At 41.7% G+C, this 21,968-nt stretch overlaps 1 protein-coding gene across 2 annotated transcripts in view; it reads right to left on the reverse strand.

The window, feature by feature from the left end:
* EIF3A (eukaryotic translation initiation factor 3 subunit A) overlaps positions 1 to 21,968 on the reverse strand; it is a 1,696,172-nt gene that overhangs the window by 1,428,587 nt on the left and 245,617 nt on the right. For both annotated transcript variants that reach the window (XM_044055975.1, XM_044055974.1), the window contains exon 5: positions 8,966 to 9,165. In XM_044055975.1, coding sequence (XP_043911910.1) covers positions 8,966 to 9,165 — 200 coding nt within the window. The remainder of the gene's footprint in view (positions 1 to 8,965; positions 9,166 to 21,968) is intronic.

Here is a 21,968-nt window from a genome sequence, read left to right on the forward strand (position 1 = left end):
ATATTTCTTCCCCCATTCACTTATTACATATTTTCTTGTATCTAACAATCCTTTAGAGTACCCCCTAGAACTAAATAATGTTTTGATGTAATCAATTTCATCAACCATTTCTCCATATACAGATGTCATCCTTGCCGCTCTTATGCGCTGCCCTTTGAATATATTATTCTTCATTTTTTGGGGATGATTACTAGAAAATTCTAAATAGTTAAAAGAAAAAGTGTTTTTTCTATGAATACGAGATTTAAATCCTCTAACTGTACTGGATATAAATGTATCTAGATATGCAATACCCTCAGTGTTATAAGTACAGATGAACTTTAAATAGTCACTCGTATCATTTATATAGTCAATAAAATTACCAATTGTATGTACTGGACATTCCCAAATAATAAAGATATCGTCCAAAAATCTGGAATAGTATCTTATATATTTATAATATTCACTTTTAAAGATGTTTTTAGTTTCCCAATCTAGCATAACTAGATTGGCAAATATGGGGGCACATGCTGCCCCCATAGCCACTCCTCTGGTTTGCTTGTATAGCTCACCTTCGAAATAAATGTAGTTATACTCTAATATTATTGACAAGTTCCATTATTAGGTTTATCTGGTCCCACTCAACTAGAGTATTGCCTAATGCTATTGCAAAAGCTTTCTAGTCCCTGTTGTTTAGGAATACATGAAAACAAATCCATCACATCTACTGTGATAAATGTTATTCCCTCTTTCCATATTTCCGAAGTTAGATTACCTAGAAATGCCCACAAATCCTTGATAAGATGTGGTATTTTGTTGTAAATATGTTTAAGCCATCTGTCTATAGCTGTTCCTAATGGAAATGTTTTTGAGTGGCTACCTAAGACTATAGGACGAAAGGGTGGATCCACTACACTTTTATGTACTTTTAGTATGCCTACTATTGTGGCTAATGTTGGATACTCAACCTTTAGGTACTTAAGTGTCATTTGTTATACGTCCGTCTAATAACTCTTCCAAATACATGTCTATTCGTTTATATCCATTATTAATCTAATTTTTGACACAGATACATACTTTCCTGACTCATGAAGAATTTTATACATTTTGTAGTATACTCATAGGAGTCATAAAAAACTATCCCCCCACCTTTATCAGGCTTCATCACTCTAATATTTCCATCATTTTTAAGTCGTTGTAATAGTTGTTTCTTCTTTAGATAAATTACTGAACAATTTTACTTCTTACACTGTTCTGTAAGCTGTACATCCCTTTAGTTACCATTTTTTCATATACAGCTATGTTAGATGTGTAGGTGGGTATGTAAACACTTTCTTTAAACCATCTTTATAATTTAATGATGGTTTATTCTGAAACTGCACAGCTAGATTAATTTTCCTAAGAAATAATCTTATTTCAGTCAATCAACTACATTAAATTTAGTTACAGGTATGTATTTCATACCTTTAGAGAACAATTTGAAATGCTCTTCTTCGACTTCATAGCTAGTATAATTATATATATGGAAATTTTCCCTACTATTATACCAACAGCTTTTCTTTCTTCCAAAACTAAACTTCTAAATGGGTCTGCATCTCTGTCCACTTCGTTACTTATAACTATCTCATGTTCATTCCCCAATCCTGGTTGTTGAAATGTCTGTCCCATCCCTGTCTGTTCTTTCTCCACTTCCAATTCTTTTTCCAATTTCCCTGTTGTGCTTGTATTTTCCAACATTTTCCCTGAATATACAATACTACCCATCACTAACAATCCTCCCCCCTTGTCGGGCTTCATAACCCTGACATTCTTATTATTTCTCATAGATTGTTAACACTTCATTCTCTTCTTTATTTAAATTATATATTTTCTTTGTGTTATTCAAACAGCCCCCAAGTTCTGACTCTACTTGAGTCTCAAAGTTTTTTAACTGGGGTTGGAGGGGTGGGTTGTAGGTACTCTTTCTTAACATTTTGATTAAATTCTTGACTATTTAATAAAAGATCTAAATTCTTTTTCCTCAAAAAAAGTTTTAAGTCTATTAATACTTTGGAAATATCACTTACAGTGCTAGGGACAAATTTTAAACCCTTACTAAACAAATCAAAATGTATTAGCTCTATGTCCAAACTACTATAATTAAATATACTAAAGTCATAGTACGTGTGTCTTAGCCCTTGCACTAATATTTGCCCAACATTCTTGTCTTCAGTATAATGTAACACTCTCTCTAAAACCTTCTCAGCTCCTACCAACCTCCCCTTTCGATGATGGTAATTCACCTGTGTCTGCTGTTTTATTCTTTCTGACCTCCTCAGTGGGGAATAATCTAAAGGGTAATCATGGGATTGTTCACCCTCGCCCCCTACTCTTCCAAAGTCCGTATAGTGGTAGTCAGTGTTCCAGTCTGTGTTATGTTTACTCTCCCTACTTTCTTAGAAGTGTTAGTGATCATCTGTACAATGAGGAGCTAATATTTGTTACACTCGATGTCCCAAGACCTTTTTAATGTCATACCACATAAATTAGGACTAGAGTGGTTTCATGAAGCATTATATAGTAAAAGGAGTACTAACATTCAAAATATTCAGGTTTTGGTCGAGCTTGTGAACCCAACACTGAAACACAACTTTTTGTTCTTTGAAGGCGAGTTCTATAAGCAAAATAGTGGTGTAACAATGGGGGCCTGTTGTGCCCCCATGTATGCTAACCTAGTACTGTCTACTTGGGAGGAAAGATGTGCGTTTCATTCAAAATATTCTCCTTTTTTGACTTAAGGCGATATCTGGATGACATATGCATTTTTTGGAAGGGAACAGAATCTATACTTTTGGAGTTCATTACATATGTAAATATGACCACTGAATTTTTGAGATTCACCTATGTTATATCACACGAGAGAATACAATATTTAGACTTCTAGAGAAGGTGCCAGAGAAAAAAGGGTTTAAATCTAAAGTTTATAGGAAGATTTCTAATTCCTATTTAGTCTTTACCAGTGCCCACCCATTCAGTCAAAAGAAGGGAATAGTGAAAGAGCAATACATTAGAAGCTGTAGGATGACTTCATGTGATGTAGACTACTTAGAGGAGAGTAAAACATTGAAGAAAATGTTTTTGGACAGGCAATACCCTTTAGCCCCGATAGAAGAAATTGAGAACGAAATATTTAGGGAGAGGAGAGATAAATTTAGTCCCATCTTGGGGGGTACCAGAGGTAGTTGACCCTCAAGGTACGGACACAACAAAAGAAAAACAATGGAACAACTTTGTGTTAAACTTCAGTAGTAAGGTTAACTCCATTAAGGACATAATACTGAAGAATTGGGAGAGGTTTGCAAAATTCTCAATCTTGGACAAACTATTTAATGATCCCTTAAAGTTCACTTACAGGAAGGGCAAAAACTTAAGACATGTTGGAGAAGGGGGTTAACAAACAGCAAGCAAAGGAAGGGAACATATAAATGTGGTTCCTGTGCTCAGTGTTCGCATGTCTTGGTTGGTAATAGGGTGAATCTAATGGGTAGGAAGGAATGTATTGAGACCAACACACATTGTAACTGTGAATCTGTGGGGGTGGTTTATGCTACTATATGCAAAACCTGTGGGTGTTTTTACATAGGAAAGACCCACATAAAATTTAAAAGAAGAATTTACGAACATCTGAATGATACGAGGAAGCAGGATGTTAATAATGCACTCTAGAAACAGTGTAGAATGCAAAGAAGCATGTTTTTGTTTCTTTGTTATTGATAAAGTGGACATTGACTCACAGGGAGGGCCTTGGGAAACCACTATAGAATTTAGAGAGCTATTTTGGCAATTAAGACTGGAAGCGAATAGGTTTCCAGGCCTTAATGACTAGATCTCCCTGGCTCCTGTCCTAAAACTTAGGTCAGCTAAATTGTAAAATTGGTTTTAGCTTACATGTACATGTATTGCACATTTCACACTTATTTACTTTTAATGGACAAGGTATACACTTCTTATGCCCATTTGAATAAGAAACTAAATAAAATTATGTATTTGGATGTATGATGAAAAAAGGATGTTTTTTTAGAACCATGGTGGCTGTTTTAACTAAAAAGATGGTGCTGGGACAAAAATCATGCAGTAGGGGGAAGACATACAAATAATTAATACATTTGGTCTACATTTAATTTTTGTATTCACTTTATACAGATGATGTTTGAACTACACTGGTATACTATTTTATTCAATAATTTTAACAAAGGGGAGAATGCATTTGATTTTGTTTGAAAATAACATGGATTTTAATGTAGTTTTATTCAGGGGTGAAACAGTTAAAAAGTTAATTCATTTATTAATTAATTGATGAAGTTATCAGTATATTTATTTATTTATTTGCATTTGTTAACCAGGTTGGTCCAGCTGGGTAAGAATTACCCTTTTTCAGTGGAGACCTGAGGGGAAAAGCCCCAAACGGACATACAAATACATACGAATAGAGACAAATTTACAATATTACAGAGGAAAACAATATTATGGGTACAATGGATAAGAAAAACAAACAATGAAAGTTTGAGAATATGAGTAAGGTAGGCCAGAGGCATGCATGCAAAAGATTTATGAAAAGGTGTTCTGAGCAAGATCTCTGAATTAAGTTAAAGTAGGCAAAGAAATGATGATTTAGGTGTGGAGTTAGTAGTGTGGGAGTTTTAGGTAGGAGCATGTGAAGGAGATTCCCATTTGGAGGAGAGATGGGAGAGAAGCATGGATTTGAAATTGTTGTGGTTAGGTATATTACGTAGTGGTGTGGGGAGATTGTTACATAGTTTGGCTATAGTGTGGGATAGTAGTAGTTTACCAGTTGGGTGGATGGGTTTGTGTACATGCAGGAGGTTTTGGCCTGTGGATCTCAGGGTACGGGTAGGTGTGTAGGGTGTTAGAGATTTAGCAAGAGAGGGGCATTCTGCTGGTTTAAAGATGAGTTTGTGGGCTGCTGTAAGTACTTTAGGTGGTTGTGGAGTTCTAGCCAGTTTAGGGTGTGTAGGGAGCGACAGTGATGGGAAGAGTTCTTAGAATTGGTTGCAAATTTGCAGATTTTGTTGTAACAGGCCTCAAGTTTAGCACGGAGTCCGAGTTGTAGGTTGGAGAATAGGGGAGCACCGTACAAGAGAGAGGGGAGAAGGAAGGTAGATGCAAGGGTATGACGGGAAGATGGAGTAAGGCAGTAGTTGTGTCTGTAGAGGAGGCAGATTTTCTGGTGGGTTTTTTTGATTGCTGAGAGGATGTGGGAGTCGAATTTTAGGTTTTCATCGATGGTAATGGCAAGTATTTTGGTACTAGGAACGATTTCAAGAGGGATGTTATTGTGGCTTTTGATGGAAAATTGGACTTTGTGGAACTGGGAAGTTTTAGTGGGAGTAAATATCATTAGCTTTGTTTTGTTGGCATTCAGGGCCAAGTGATGCGATTGCATCCATGATTCAATTTTGGAGAAGGCTGTTTGGGTTTAAATAGAAGTTTGGAGGGGCAGGAGGCTGAGCAGATGATAGTGGAGTCATCTGCGTATTGGATGACTGAGGCTTCAGGGATGGAGAGGTGAAAGTTGTTAATGAATAAGTTGAAGAGCAGAGGGCCAAGTACTGATCCTTGGGGAACTCCTGTGGGTGTAGGTAAGAAAGGGGAGGTTGAATCTTTCCATTGTACAGCTTGCTGGCGCGTGGAAAGGTAGCTGGAGAACCAGTCTAGGGTTGAGGGAGATAGATGCAAGTGTGAGTGTGAGAACTGGGAAAGGAGGAGGGAATGGGAAATAGTGTTGAATGCCTTTGAGAGGTCAAGAAAAAAAGATACGCATTTGCCGCTCTCACGTGCTAGGTTGACTGTTTCGAGGAAGGAAATGAGGGCTGTCATGGTGCTGTGGCCTGGGCGGAAGCCGTGCTGGGTGGGAGAGAGGAGTTTGTGCTGGATTAGGTAGGGCATGAGCTGTGAGTGGATGGCTTTCTCTAGAATTTTAGAGAGAGGAGAGAGAGTGTAGCTATGGGCCAGAAGTTGGTAGTGTCTGTGTTCTTACCACCTTTGTGGAGAGGAATTATGTATGCATAACGCCAGATGGTTGGTACATAGGATTCCTGAATGGATCTATTAATGAGGATGGATATGGGATAGGCTATAGATTCGGCTGATATTTGAAGAAAATTTGCTGGAAGGTTGTCAGGGGCATTGCGGCATGGTTTTAGCTTCTGCAGTAGTCTTTTTATAGCATAGGTGGAGACAGGTTTAAGTGAGAATAGTGGTGGAGGAGGGGGGGGAGAGGGTTTGGGGTGCAGGGTGAGGGGTTAGTAATGAGATGGATTGGGGAAAGGGGAGGATAATTTAGCTATACAATCAATGAAAAATGTGTTGAAGTTAGTGGCCGTTTCAAGACTTGAGAGGTTGGGATTGGGGCAGGGGTTGGAAGTATTACCAGGGTGGAGTATTGAAGAGATGGATGTCCAGAATTTCTTTGGATTGTTTGAGTGTTTGTATTGCAGACTGCTGTAGTAGTTTTTGCGATCTTTTGTTATTGACTTTTTGGCCAGGTTACGAAGATGTTTATATTCTTGGAGGGTGGTGGGGTTTTTCTGTTTTTGGTACAGTTTCCACTATTTGTTTCTCTGAGTGATTATCGATTTAGTTTCTTGGGATAGCCAGGGGCAGGAATTTGTTTTGATACGTTTGGTTTGTAAAGGGGCTACTTTATCAGGTAAGGAAGGTTTGGTTAAAATATGTGACTGCATTATCTAGTGGAAGGATTTTCAGTGGGGACCAATTAGTAACCTTGAGGCATTCAGAGAAGATTTCGGGGTTGAAGGAAGATAGGTTACGGGATTGTTTGAAAATGTGTTGTTTTTCTGTGTGTGAGGATAGGCGGTCAGTGAAGGCTGGTAAGTTGTCACCTAGGGGGTCTGGTATTACACCAGCTTTCGAGATACGGTTGGGATGTGTTGTTAACATCCAATCTAACATGGTACCGGAGGAACCATCTTTGTTTGGCCTAGTAGGGAGGTCTATTAGTTGGGTGAAACTGTAGAGGTTGATAGAGTGAGATGGGGTATCTATGAGGAAGGAGGTCCAGTTAATATTTACATCACCAAGAATGTAGGTTTCATATTTGATGTTTGAGTTTAACCAAGAGAGGATGTCTTCCAGAGTTTTGGTATGGTCTCCGGGTGGGATGTAGATGGAGCAGATGCAGATGGATTTATAGTTGTTAAGTTTTAGAAAGCCTACAGTCATTTCTGCATTGGAAAATGTTGGGATGGGGTTGGTCAATGGAGTAAAAGTGAGAGTGGAGTAGTTAATTGCTACGCCACCTCCTTTTCTAGGAGTTCTATATAACGAACATTTGATTGTTTAATTGTATTTTCTGAAGTAGTTCTGGTTGTACAGGATGAAAACGCAGTGTGTGCAGTGTTGGTGCGTTAAAATAAACTACTTATTCACTTTTGAAGCAGTGGTTACTATTCTCCTTGAAGTGCTTTACTTTTGGTTTTCTGGTGACTGTCAGCACTTTTTCCATCTTTTTTGCACTTAAATCTAGTGTTACCGGGAAACTTAAATGATTAAGAAGCGGTAACCGGTTGAGAAGCAACATCATTTTGAACTATGGTATTATCACAAAGACTTCAGAAAGTTCCAGAACTGCTCTCCAAGCATTTTTTTTTTTTTTTTAACACTAAAACATCTCTGTATAAAAACCTTTCATAACTAAGGAAGGATGAACTTAGTTCCATCTCTCCCTGGGACAGAATGAGTCTTGAACAAAACGAGGAAATGAAAGTCTGGTCTGACAGTTCTGTCCTTTCTTCATCCCTTCCTAATTCAGAATCTTTAATCTCAGGGGAAACGGGTATCAGTCTTTTACCAGAAACCACTTTACAAGGAGGATCAATAGCCTGAATTAAATTTTGAGTGACCCAAACCCAGTAAAATACTCCTCTCCTGCCTATGAAAATGTGGGGAAGAATACATGCATACTTAGTTTTCAGTTTCTTTAGGCCAAAAGAGGACAACATTGTTATTAATGGCAGCAGCTTCCCTAAGGACAGACAACATTCTGACAAAGCAGGGAAGTCTTCCCTGTTCCCTCTCCCAAGAATGAAAAGGTGGCTCTCCCTTTCCCACTGAGGGGACCCCATCAGTCACAGAGAACATGGCTAACCACTGCTGCATAGTGGCTGCAGTCAAAAGAAAGTTTTCCAAAGGGGCACTTGTCATAGGAAATGGCAGTGTGGAGCAATGGCACCAAAGACCAAATGACCCTCAGTCCTACAGATGCACAACCTGCATTTGGCCTGGCGGCAAGAAAGTCTGAGGTGTTCACTAGTTTGTACATATGCATATCCCTATATTTACAAGATGAAGTCAGGCAGAAGTACAAGCTCAGGAAGGTAAAGCTTTGGAACCCCGACCTTACACAACCGGTGACAACCTACATGTCAGGAACACTGTAGCATTGAATTCAGTCAAGACAGGACTTGCTTTCTGACTTTTTTTTCACAATCCTCCTCCCCATGTTCCTGAACCTTTTCTTTTAATTTTTTGAGCGATTACCACTAAAATAGGCACTCCAAGATTTTACTCCACTCCTACAGTGTCAAAGATAATTTTCTACCTTATGAATATGGTTTTATAAAGAAAACTGCAGCACATTCAATCCTCTAACTTATGCTGCCTTAGTAAAGCTACAGCAATACTCAGAGGATTCAAATTTCTGACCAACACAGACAAAAATAAGTACTGCAAATGAAAATTTGCTAAGGCAATTTATCCACCTTATGGATTCAAAACATGAATGGGGAAATGCAGCACGCTTGATACAACTTCAAATTCCCAAACCTTGTTAAAGGATTCAAATCTCAGTGATGAAACTGCTATTAAGTACATTTCAACAAATTATTTGTCTATGTAAAATGTAGCTTAGCAACTACACTTTGCAGCATGAACTAATCAGAATGCCCACAAGTTCATTTTTCCTTACCTGCCAAAGTTCCATACTGATAGCACTGTCTAACTGTACTAGCCGTGTCTCTAAATGCATTGACTGAGACTCCGGGTTGTTCAAGTTAATAGCTGTACTTTGGTTGTGATGTCTTTGGATCTGCCCCAAGTGCATTCGCAAGTTGTCACACAGTTTGCGAAACTCAGCTTTACGAGTATAAAGCAGACAAAACTTGAAAGCTTTGCAAGAAAAAAAAGAATGACAAAGTTTTCAATTTTCATTAAATTCAAGTGCATCTATATTAGTTTTTCACATGTAAAACATCTACATAATTACTCTCAGAAGCAAGCAACAAATACTGAAAAAGAACAGTCATGCAAGTCAACTTACCACAACTGTAGATGTCCAAATGTAGTCACTGCTACAAGCATTACTTTAGAAAACTAGGTCAACAGCTGAGGCCAACATCCAGACTTCCACTGGTAAGCACTCATCACTGTGCTGCACAATCATCATTGCCACTGACATCTCCATCGATTAAATATAAATGCTGATGCATGGTTGAACATTTTCAGTTCTTTCTTCTCTCCAATTATACAGGCTGAACTCCACAACCACAAAACCTTGTACTGCCAGGGAAGGCCCAGGATACCACAACTGCCCAGTTGAAAACATTATTCTATTATGGCACCCAAGATAAAAAAAAAAAAAAAAAAAAAACGAAGGCAAGAGAAAACATTGGTTAACACAAGGTAAAGGGGGGGGGGGTTTACTAGTCCTGGCGAGATGGAATATGCAAGAAAGTACAGTTGTGTACACTTACCATAAATGTAGATGTTAGAGTGTATTCATTGTTGCAGTCATTACATTTGGGTAATCCTGCTGGCAGGTTGCAGTCAGTCTGCCTGAATTCCAAAGTCCTTGGTCCTGTGTCGGCTGCTGTTGCTCCTTCCCTGACATCAGGTCGTCAGAGGTATAAAAGAAGCAGCAGACGCCATTTTCTTAAATTTTCATGCCCCAGATGTCAGGTGCCCCCTAAAAGGGTAGCCAAACTGTATATATATATATACATACATATATATATATATATATACATACATATATATGTGTATATATATATATATATATATATATATATATATATATATATATATATATATATGTATATATATATATATATATATATATGTATATATATATATATATATATATATATATATATATATATATATATATATATATATATATATATATATATATATATATATATATATATATATATATATGTCTATATATATCTATATATATATATATATATATATATATATATATATATATATATATATATATATATATATATATATGTATATATATATATATATATATATATATATATATATATGTATATATATATATATATATATATATATATATATATATATATATATATATATATATATATATATATATATGTATATATATATATATATATATATATATATATATGTATATATATGTATATATATATATATATATATATATATATATATATATATATATATATATATATATATATATATATATATATATATATATATATATATATATATATATATATATATATATATATATATATATCTCTCAATAAAAGCACCAATATAAATTTTACCTTCATCTATAAGCAAATACACCACATAGGTTGTATAAATCAGAGATGGAAAAATAAGATCCATAGAAGAAAGGGGGATGGCGGGTGGGTAACCTGGACTGCAACAGTGAATACACTCCAACATCTACATTCATGGTAAGTGTACACAACTGTACTATGTTCTTCGTGTTTCACTGTTGCAGTCATTACATTTGGGTAGAGTCCCAAAGTTATGGTTGGGAGGCTGGAGCTAAACAGCATTAGGAGCAGCTATGAGACCCTGAAGAACTGCAGTGGCAAAGCCTGCCCTGGATTTAGAGTACAGTAGTAGATGATGCTTTGGTAAAGGTGTGCACTGAACTCCAAGTAGCCGCCTCTAAAAGGTCTCTGGTTGGAACTCCCCTGAGAAAGGCTGCTGAAGTGGCTGCAGCTCTGGTGGATTGTGGCCTAATGCCCTTAGGCATTGGCTTGCCATGGTGTAAATAGCAGAAACGGATGCAGTAGCCTATCCACTTGGAAACAGTCTGCTTTGAGATCGCCTTTCCTTGTGATCCTGCAGCATATGCCACTAGTAATTGCTCGGTCTTCCTGAAAGTTTTGGTTCTGTCCAAGTAGAATCTAAGCTGTCTGTGTATGTGCAAAGAATGCAGAATTCTCTCCCCCCTTGTTTTGTGGATTTGGATAAAAAGTTGGCAGATGAATAGTTTGGTTAAGAGCCACACTGGACACCACTTTAGGCATAACTGTTGGGTTTGTCCTCAGAGAGACCCATGTCTGGATAAAAAATGATAAAAGGTTCCACAGCCATGAGCGCCTGTAGCTCTGAAACTCATCTTGCAGAAGTAATTGCTAGGAGCAGAGCTATTTTCAAAGATAAAAACTTTATATCAGCAGTAGCAGCTGGTTCAAAAGGAGGCAGGGTGAGCTTTTCCAAGACATAGTTGAGGTCCCATGCAGGTATTGGTAATCTCCTTGGAGGCCTTAAATGTTTCGCTCCTCTGAGGTACTGCTTTAATAAAGGATGAGAAAAAATTGGTGGCTCTGTAATGTAATTAGCCGAAATGGCAGGGGCATGAATTTTAATTGATGAAAAGGATAGGCCTTTGTCCAGCATCTCAGTTAAGTATTGCAAAATCTGAGGAATATTTGGTACAGCTGCATCAGTTCCTTGTGCCTGGTTCCAAGCACAGAATCTCTTCTATTTTCCAGCATAAGACTTTCTAGTGCTAGGCCTTCTGGCTTCCAGAATGACATCCCTCACAGCTTTACCGACAGGTGTTTTTTGTATTAGTACATTATCCGCCATGCTGCCAGGTTTAATGTCCTGAGTTGGCTGTGCAGGATCTGACTGTATTGCTGGGACAGTAGACTAGGTATTTGAGGTAAGGTCCAAGCTGGGCATAGAGACAAGTTCCTTAGGATAGGATACCAGTACTGGCATGGCAAGTTTGGGGCAATCAGTATCATCTTTGGCTTCTCCTGTCTCACCTTTAGGAGTACCTTGGGGAGGAGAGGCAGTGGAGGAAAGGCATATACTGAGAGGTTTTTATAGCTGAAAGATAGGATGTCCACTTTCCATGCTTGTCTGTGATAAGTCCTTGTGCAGGATCTTTTTAGTTGGTAGTTGTGAGGGGAGGCAAATAGATCTATGTCCGGGCATCCCCATTTCCTTATCATGAAGACTTGTGGATCCAGCTTTCACTCATGGGGATCCATGAGGTTTCTGCTTAGTACGTCTGCCAGAGTATTTTCCTTTCCTGGCAGGAATTATGCCTGCAGATGTACTTGGTAAGTCAGAGCTGTGTCACACAAAGTCATAGCTAGTCTGCAAAGGGGGTAAGAATGTGTGCCCCCCTGCTTGTTTACATATCTCATGACCGTGGTGTTGTCTGTCTTTATCAGTAGTTGTCCCGGATGAAGTAGGTCCTCGAAGGCTGTCAGGGCATTTTGAACAGCTAGCATCTCTTTTTGATTGATATGTACATGCATTTGGTTTGCGGACCATGTGCCCTGAATGCATCTTCCTGCCATGTGGGCCCCCCAGGCATAATCTGATGCATCCGTTGTTAAGTGTCTGCCTGGCTGGGGGTAATGTGAATGGCTATCCCTTGTTCTGGTGACAAGCCTTTGCCCACCATCAAAACTCCTGTTGCAGGCAGGGAATGAGAGTAAAAAGAAGTTATGTACCTACCATAAACGATCCATGTTAGTTGTCTTCATCTCGCCTTCTTTCTTGCTGGTTGGGATCGGAGCCGATCCTCAGCTCCAACTCGGCCATCTTCTATAGCTTGAGAGCTGTTTACTGGCTCGAGGCTACCCCTTATCCCATGATGCCTAGCGCTAGCTACCCAGATCTCGTTTGTAATAGCTAACCCCAGACATAGCCAGAGAATCAACCTGTCTAAACAAACAGGTTGAGCATACCTGTCATACTCTCTAAGTCAGTAGAGGAAACAAACCAGAGAACACTCAGCCAGTGAAACCAAAACTCCTCTCGATCCAATAGGGCAGGGGGACGGAGGGTGGGATGCAAGAAAGAAGGCGAGATGAAGACTACCAACATGGAACGTTATGGTAGGTACATAACTTCGTTATGTCAAGTTGTCTATCTTGCCTTCGTTTTTGCTGTTTGGGACAGCGTCCCTAGCACCTACAATCCTGGGCGGCTCATTGGAACAGACTCTTCAGAACAGTGTAACCAAAGTCATCAGCTCTGCTCCTGGAGATCATATCTAGCTTGTAATGAGAAATAAAGGTATGAGGATTTGCCCACGTAGCAGCTGCACAGATTGAGTCCATGGGCAACCTAGACTGGAAGGCTACCGAGGTGGCCAAAGCCCTAGTACAATGACCTTTTGGTTTGATAGGCAACTCTGTTTCTCAATTGATAAATGAGAGTAATAATGTGAGACAACCACCTGGATAAGGTCACTTTGGAAACTGGGAGACCTTGTTTGCCTAGAGCGTAGGAAAGGAAAAGTTGGTCCGACTTCCTTAGATCCTTAGTCCTATGCAAGTAAAAACGCAAATGTCTATGAACATCCAATTGGTGTAATTTGTATTCTGCCTTGTTGGTGTAGTTGGGAAAAAAACGCAGGAAGGTCTATAGATTGGTTTAAATTGTTTTCTGATCAGACTTTCGGAATGAAAGAGGGACTAGTCCTCAGAGCAACCCTGTCCTTATGAAAAACCAAGTATGGAGGACGAACACAGTGCCTGAAGTTCAGCGACGGGTCTGGCTGAAGTAATAGCTGCCAGAAAAAGTGTTTTCCAAGATAGGAACTTTGGAGCAGGATGCTGCAGGTTCAAAGGGGGGCATAATTAAGGAGGTTAGTACCAAATTAAGGTCCCAAGGAGAAGGGGGATCTCTCACTGGAGGTCCAAGGAGAGTAGTCCCTCTTAAAAATGCTTTACAGAGCTTATGAGACCATGTTTGAATTAAATAACCCAACATGAAAGCTAGAAATGGCCGTCAATTGAACCCTGACTGTAGCAGAAGCGGACCCTGAATGAAAAAGCTGTGCTAGGAACTCCAAAATGTCGTGGACTGGGGCTGAAAAAGGATCTACGTTCCTAGCCTCTGCCCAACAAGAAAAACGTTTCCATTTGCTAGCATAAGTCTTTCTAGTTGTGGACTTGTGAGAGGAGACAATCTCACGTACGGCCGGGAAAATTCAGGGAAGCCTGGCTAAGGTTGGAAGTGGAGCAACCAAGCTGTGAGCTGGAGTGTTTGGAGGGACTGATGCAGCCCGCCTGATTGATGAATCAGTTGGTCTGGAATCGGATCCAGAGTCCAGGGCTGATAGAGAAGGTAATGGTGCAGGAACGGAAACCACATCTGTCGAGGCCAGTAGGGTGCAATGAGGATCATTTTGCAAGCCAACGATATTGCTTTCTGTATGAGTTTCGGTATCACAGGAAATGGAGGGAAGGCATAAAGAAGTCCCTGAGGCCAATCGTGGACTAGAGCATCTCTGGGTGTGTGACCTGGAAGCGAAGAAGGGAGAAGTAGTTGCTATATTTGCTGTTAAAGGGAGTGGCAAAATGATCACAGCAAGGCTGTCCTCATTTGCGGAAGATCAGATCCGGAACTACCTGATTCAGAAAACACTCGTGAGGCATGAGAATAGCTCTGCTGAGCCTGTCCGCTAGGACGTTGGACCTCCCAGGGATGTGCGTCACAATCAGAAATCGTTGGGAAGAAATTGACCACTGCCAGAGTCTGAGTGCTTCTCAACATAGCGGGTAGGACTTGGTTCCGCCCTGCTTGTTGATGTACCACACCAGTGACATGTTGTGTTGAAGAGCTTGCAGCGCTAGGAGCACGGTTCTCATTTCTAGGACGTTTATATGCAGGTGGTACTCGTGAGACTGCCAAGTGCCTTGGACTGTCCTGCCCTGATAATGCCCCCCCCACCCTATCAGGGAGGCGTCTGTGGTCACAGTTGCTACCGGAGGGGGCTGAATGAAAGGTTTGCCCTGAGTCACTAGTGGGGAGACCATCCACCAGGAAAGGTGCCTTTTGCATGCTTCTGTAATCATGATCGTGTGAGACATGGGCAGCTGTTGGAAAGACCACTGTATGAACAGAAGCCACTGAAGGATCCTCATGTGAAAGCGGGCCAGTGGGATTAGAAGAATGGCTGCTGCCATGGAACCCAGAGTTTGAAGGACGAACCTGACTTCGATTCTTTTGCTTTGCATCAGTATTTGTACTTGCTGACGAATTGTAGACATCCTGTCCGGTGGTAGCCCTGCGGACACGTTCCTCGTGTCCAAGTCTGCACCTATGTAGGTGATAGATTGACAGGGCAACAAGGCAGATTTTTCGAAGTTTATTGTAATGCCTAACAGAGCAGACTGTGATTGCGTAGTCCCTGGCTTGAAGATGATGCCTGGTAGTAGCAGTGAGGAGCCAGTCGTCTAGATATGGACTCGAACATCTACATTTACGGCAAGTGTACACAACTGTACTATGTTCTTTGTGTTTCACTGTTGCAGTCATTACCACTGGGCTGAATCCCAAAGCTAAGGTTGGGAGCCTGGAGCTAAATAGCATTAGGAGTGGCTATAAGGCCCTGCAGAACTGCAGTGGCAAAGTCTGCCCTGGATTTAGAGTAGAGTGATGAATGATAGTGCTTTGTGAAGGTGTGCACTGAACTCCAAGTAGCAGCCTCTAAAATGTCTTTGGTTGGTACTCCCCTAAGTAAGGCTGCTGAAGTGGCTGCTGCTCTGGTTGAATGTGGCCTAATGCCAAAAGGTACTGGCTTGCCATGTTGTGAACAGCAGAAACGAATGCAGTGGCCTATCCACTTTGAAATAGTCTGCTTTGAGACAGCCTTTCCTTGTGATCCTGCAGCATATGCCACTAGTAGTTGCTCTGTCTTTTTGAAAGCTTTGGTTCTGTTCAAATAGAAGCGTAACTGTCTGTGTATGCCCAAAGAATGCAGAATTCTCTCCCCCTTATTCTGCGGGTTTGGATAAAAGGTAGGCAGATGAATAGTTTGGTTAAGGGCCACACTGGACACTACCTTAGGCATAAATGTCAGGTTTGTCCTCAGAGAAACCCTGTCTGGATAAAAAATGACAAAAGGTTCCACAGCCATGAGTGCCTGTAGCTCTGAGATTCATCTTGTAGAAGTAATTGCAAGGAGTAGAGCTGTTTTCCAAGATAAAAACTTTATATCAGCTGTAGTGGCTGGCTCAAAAGGAGGCAGGGTGAGTTTTTCCAAGACATAATTGAGGTCCCATGCAGGCACTGGTGATCTCCTTGGAGGCCTTAAATTTCTGCCCATTCTGAGGTACTGCCTTAATAAAGGATGAGAAAAGACTGGTGGCTCTGTATTGTAATGAGCCGAAATGGCAGAGGCATGAATTTTTATAGATGAAAAGGATAGGCCTTTATCCAGCATCTCAGTCAAGTATTGCAAAATCTGAGGAATATTTGGAACAGCTGTGTCAATTCCTTGAGCCTGGTTCCAAGCACAGAATCTCTTCCATTTTCCAGCATAGGACTTTCTAGTACTAGGCCTCCTGGCTTCCAAAATGACATCCATCACCGCTTTAGCGAGAGGTGTGTTTTGTATGACTACATTATCCGCCATGCTGCCAGATTTAAGGTCTTGAGTTGGCTGTGCAGGATCTGATTGTTCTGCTGGGACAGTAGATGAGGCACTTGAAGTAAGGTCCAGGCTGAGCACTGAGAAGTTCCTTAGGATTGGATACCAGTACTGGCGTGGCCAGTCTGGGGCAATTAGTATAATTTTTGGTTTCTCCTGTCTGAACTTTAGGAGTACCTTGGGGAGGAGAGGCAGAGGAGGAAAGGCATATACTGTTAAGTTTTTCCAGCTGAAAGACAGGGCATCCACTTTCCATGCTCGTCAGTGAAAAGTCCTTGTGCAGAATCTTTTTAGTTAGCAGTTGTGAGGTGAGGCAAATAGATCTATGTCCGGGCATTCCCATTTCCTTGTTACCATGCTGAAGACCTGTGGATCCAATTTCCACTCGTGGGGATCCATGAGATTTCTGCTTAGTTTGCCAGAGTATTGATCTTTCCTGGCAGGAATTGTGCCTGCAGATGTACTTGGTAAGTCAATGCTGTGTCCCACAAAGTCATGGCTAGTCTGCAAAAGGGGCAAGAATGAGCGCCTCCCTGCTTGTTTATATACCACATGACCGTGGTATTGTCTGTCTTTATCAGTAGTTGTCCCTGATGTAGTAGGTCCTTGAAGGCTGTCAGGGCATTTTGAACAGCTAACATATCTTTGATTGATATGTGGATGCATTTGGTTTGCGGACCATGTGCCTTGAATGCATCTTCCTGCCATGTGGGCTCCCCAAGCATAATCCGAAGCATCCGCTGTAAATGTCTGTGGCTGGGGGTAGATTGAATGGCTGTCCCTTGTTCTGGTGACAGGCCTTCGCCCACCATCGAAACTCCTGCTGCAGGTAGGGTATGAGAGTAACTGTTGTTTCCAGGCTGTGGCAATGTTGAGTCCAAACACTTTTTAGCTACCACTGAAGTTTCCTCATATGCAGTCTTGCATATGGAATTAGTAGAATGCAGGATGCCATGAAGCCCAAAGCCTGCAGAATTTTTCTTGCAGATTACTGGGCCTTTGTTGCCAACAGTTTGAAATAGGTAGTCAGTTGCCTTTGTTTTCTGGCGTGAGATAAGCCATCTGGGCAGTTGTATTTAAGCCTGCACCCAGGAATATTATCTCTTGAGATGGTACTAGTTTTGATTTTTGTTCGTTGACTGTGTACCCTAGGCATGGTAGTAATCTCTTTACAAACGCCAGATGCTGTAGTAGAATGCCCTTGTTCTCTGCTTGAATGAGGCAGTCGTCCAAGTAAGGATATATTTGTATTCCTCTTTGTCTGCAGTAGGCAATTACTCGTGCCAGGCACTTTGTGAAGACCCTGAGCGCAGTAGATAAGCCAAAGGGCAGTGCAGAGAATTGGTAGTGCATTGAGCCAGCTTTGAATCTGAGGCATCTTCTGCATGTTTGTCTGACTGGGACATGCAGGTATGCCTCCTTTAAATCTGAAGTCACAAGCCAAGCCTTTCTGCCCAACATGGGCAGAAGCTGCTGTAGAGTCAACATTTTGAATTTTGGAATATCCAGATATGTGTTTAGAATAGATAGGTCCAGTATTGGTCTCCAGGCTTTGTCTTTTCTGGGTACCAAGAACAGTCTGGAATAGAATCCTTGTCCCTGCTCTTGCTCTGGTACTTGTTGAATGGTCCTCACGTCCATGAGGGAGGGGACTTGTTTTTGTGCCTCTGCCCACTGATGTTTTGGCAGGTCTGGCCAACTGTTTGCCCTTGGCAGGGTATGGAAGTGAAACTTGCACCCTTGTGACACTGTTTAAGACCCATTTGCCCTGGGTTATTATGTGCCAATTTTGAGAAAAAAGTGCTAGTTTTCCCCCTAAAGGTGCTGCCAGTAGATAAGTGCTTGGCACAGGCAGGGGAAAGTCATTGGGACTGTTTCCTGTATGGCTGTGATTTGTCCTGCAGTTTTGGAGGTAGAAGCAACCCATTGTTTAGACCTGTACAAACCTTGGGGCTGGGATCTGCCTCTAGGGCATCTGTATCTGCCCCTTTGTGGCCTGTCTGACACTGGAAAGGACCAATTCTTTGTAGGCCAGTTTCTACTAAATCTGGGAGGCTGTACCTGCAAGAAATCCTTGACTGTTTGCATAGATTTAGCTTTGTCCTCCATTTTCTTCAACACCTCTTCTGCTTTAACACCAAAAAAGTATCATGCTGTAATGGAGCATCTAAAAAGTTTTGCTTTAACATGATCAGGCAGATTCTGTTCTTTTAACCAAGCATGCCTCCTAATGACAGAACCTGTGACAGCAGCACTGCAGGAGGACTCCAGAGAATCAAAACCGCATTGCAAAGTATGTTTCCCCACTTGTTCAGCTGCATACAATAAATCCTGTGTTTGTTTTCTGCACATTCTGAATTTGTCAACATTTTCTGTTTAAGCAGTGACATAAGATATTGCTAATATTTAAGCATATGAAATTGGCAATTTAAAGCTCTTACAGCCAAAGCAGCAGAAGTAGAAAACTTTTTACCCCATCTGTCCAGGGCCCTAGAATCCCTATCAGGGGGGACAGGGTTTTTTGCAGTGGAAGCCTTGACCCCTTTGGGACCCCGAGAGATGGTTTCTGTGTCAGCAGCAGGGTTTTTTTATAAAGAAATTTATGAGAGTCAGGAACCCTGTAGTATCTGTCTGGCTTAACAGGGGCTGGTGGTAAAGAGTCTGGAGATAGACTAGACTCTGGAAACACATCATCTACAATGTCTAAAACAGGTGGGATAGCAAGGGGCCTGTGCTGAGGCAATAAAAGGAAGTCTGAGGCTTTTCTTGGATTCTGAGTAATCTTGGCTCGCCCAGTGGAAATGCTCCCTGATAGTATGCAGTGTCTCTCCAAAAGAATAATCCTCAGGAGGAGAGGCTGAAGGGATAGATTCTTCAGCATCGGAATCCTCATAAGGAGGAAGAGAGTATTCCTGTTCAGAGGAGGAATCAGAGACCATGGAAACCTGGTCTGAAGGTTCGTATTCCATCTCTTGCCTAGGCCTCTTATCAGGAGGGGGATGGGAACCTCTGATCAAAGTAATTAGGCCATTTTAAGCATCTGTTTTTTAGGCATGGAGGCCTGTCCAGGAGAATGCTGTACTTGTTTCTTTGTCTTTAGAGCTGTTTAGTCTTTGCCTTTGAAGCTGAAGTAGGTTTCATATACAACTGTGTAGGCCTGAAAACACCCTCAGAAGCAGATGCCTGCTCACGGCTCCGGACCCATCTGAGGGAATAGTTTCCGAGAGTCCAATACCTTGAGTTTCCAGCGGCATAGTCGGCTCCACGTGGGAGTCGGAAGCGGCCTGTGGCTCTGAGGTAGCTGGCGTCAGGGGCTGTGAAAGCGCCTCACTGAGAACTGGCGACAGGCCTAGCGGAAGCCTCGTTGTCCGTTTTGGATCTCTGATGCCTGTCCTTTTCTTTGCGCTTTTTATAAACTCCGGTAGTCGACTGCTCCGACTGCATTATATAACTAATTCTGCCAAAGTAATGGAATGCAAAATCATACCGACGCTTAATAGTGCGTTGGTTAAATCTAGCACAAAACTGACAACTAGCAACGTTGTGGTCAGGGCCTAGGCAAGGAATACAGTAAGAATGAAAGTCCTTATGAGGTAGTTGCTTCCCACAACAAATACAATTAACTTTTTCTGACATCGGTCTGGAGAAAGAAAAAGAAAAAATTTCCCCAACAGGGTACTTAGCTTTAATGAAGACTTTGGATCTGAAATTCGAATTTGAGAATCTCAAGAGTCGGCCGACCGGCACTTGCAAACTGCTTTTGCTTCGGGCACCGCGCAGCAAGAAAGACTAAGGAAATTGGCGTCTGCTGCATCTTTTATACCTCTGGCGCACTGACGTCAGGGAAGAGGCGACAGCAACCAACGCCGGTCCTAGACTTTGGAATTCGGGCCGACTGAGGGTAGCCTGCCAGCAGGATAACCCAATGGTAATGACTGCAACAGTGAAACACGAAGAACATCACCTGGAATCCTCAACGTCTCAGGTGAGCCGTGACCACTGCCATACATGTGAACACCCTGGGGGCTGTGGTGAGACCAAAGGACAGAGCTCTGAACTGGTAATGACTGGCTCCCAGCCAAAAGCGAAGGAATCTCCTGGAGCGCCTGGTCATTTTGATGTGGTAGTACACATCCTGAAGATCTATGGAGCACATCCAATTGTCCTGACCCAGAAAGGGTAGAATGGACTGTAGCGTGACCATCCGAAACTTTGTTCTTTGAACAGACTTGTTCAGTCTGCTGAGATCCAGAATCAGTCTCCAGTCCCCTGTCTTTTTTGGTACCAAAAAGAACCTAGAGTAAGTTCCGAATCCATGTTGGTCTGCAGAGACTTCCTGGATGACTCTTTCTAGCAGTCTTTAAACTTCTAGGACTGCTTGGTCCCTCAGATTGGGTGGAACATCTGGAAAGTATTTGCTCGATGGTAAGGAGGGGAGAGAGAAGGGAATTTTGTAACCTCCGGAAATAATTGACCGTACCCATCTGTCTTGTGCTAAATTTAGCCAGTATTTGGATACAGTGAAAGTCTTCCCCCGACTACCTCCAGAGGCGGGCAACCCTTCAGGGATGCTGAAAGGGCTTCTCAGAGAAGGATCCACTGTTGCCCTGGTTCTGCGGACCCCCTCTGCCACGAGGGTGGCGTCAATTGTTATTTCCCCCTCTGTCCCTGGAAGAAAAATCACCTACATGTGTCAGGTGAGGCTCCCTGGGATTTTCAGAACCACATTTTACCACTCTTCTGACCCTTGGGGTATGGTCTGGAAGGAGTGGAAAAATGGACTCCAACGGCAGAGTGAGTCTTGCCTTCTTGCTCACACCTAGTCAAAGTGTCTTTCACCTGTGGTCCAAAAAGAAAGGAATCAAAGGGGGTGCTGGTGAATAACGCTCTAAAGGGTTCCGCAAAGTTACACAGCCGCATCCATGCACGTCTCCTAAGGGCCACACCCATACCTGCGGCTCTACTCACACCATCAGCTGCATAAGAGATCAGCCTCATGGAGGAGTTGACTACAGAATTAAGGGTCACCAGCTGGGAAGCCACTTTAGCTTGAGCCCCCTCAGCTGATGGATCTTGAAAGGCATCTCCGAGCTCTTTAAGGAGATCCCTCTGAAGCTGGGTAAAATGGCATAAGTAGTTCAGTGACCTCATAGAAAAGGTTGATGTAGCAAACATTTGCTTCCCATATCTGTCCATGGTCCTAGACTCCTTGTTAGGAGGATGGACAGACGAAGAGGTTTCCGCTAACTCTTTTTTGGTGGCTGCTGCTACCACC

Source organism: Protopterus annectens, chromosome 14.part0, assembly GCF_019279795.1.
Source record: "Protopterus annectens isolate FY-2018-M chromosome 14.part0, PAN1.0, whole genome shotgun sequence".
Taxonomy (NCBI): Eukaryota; Metazoa; Chordata; order Ceratodontiformes; family Protopteridae; genus Protopterus; species Protopterus annectens.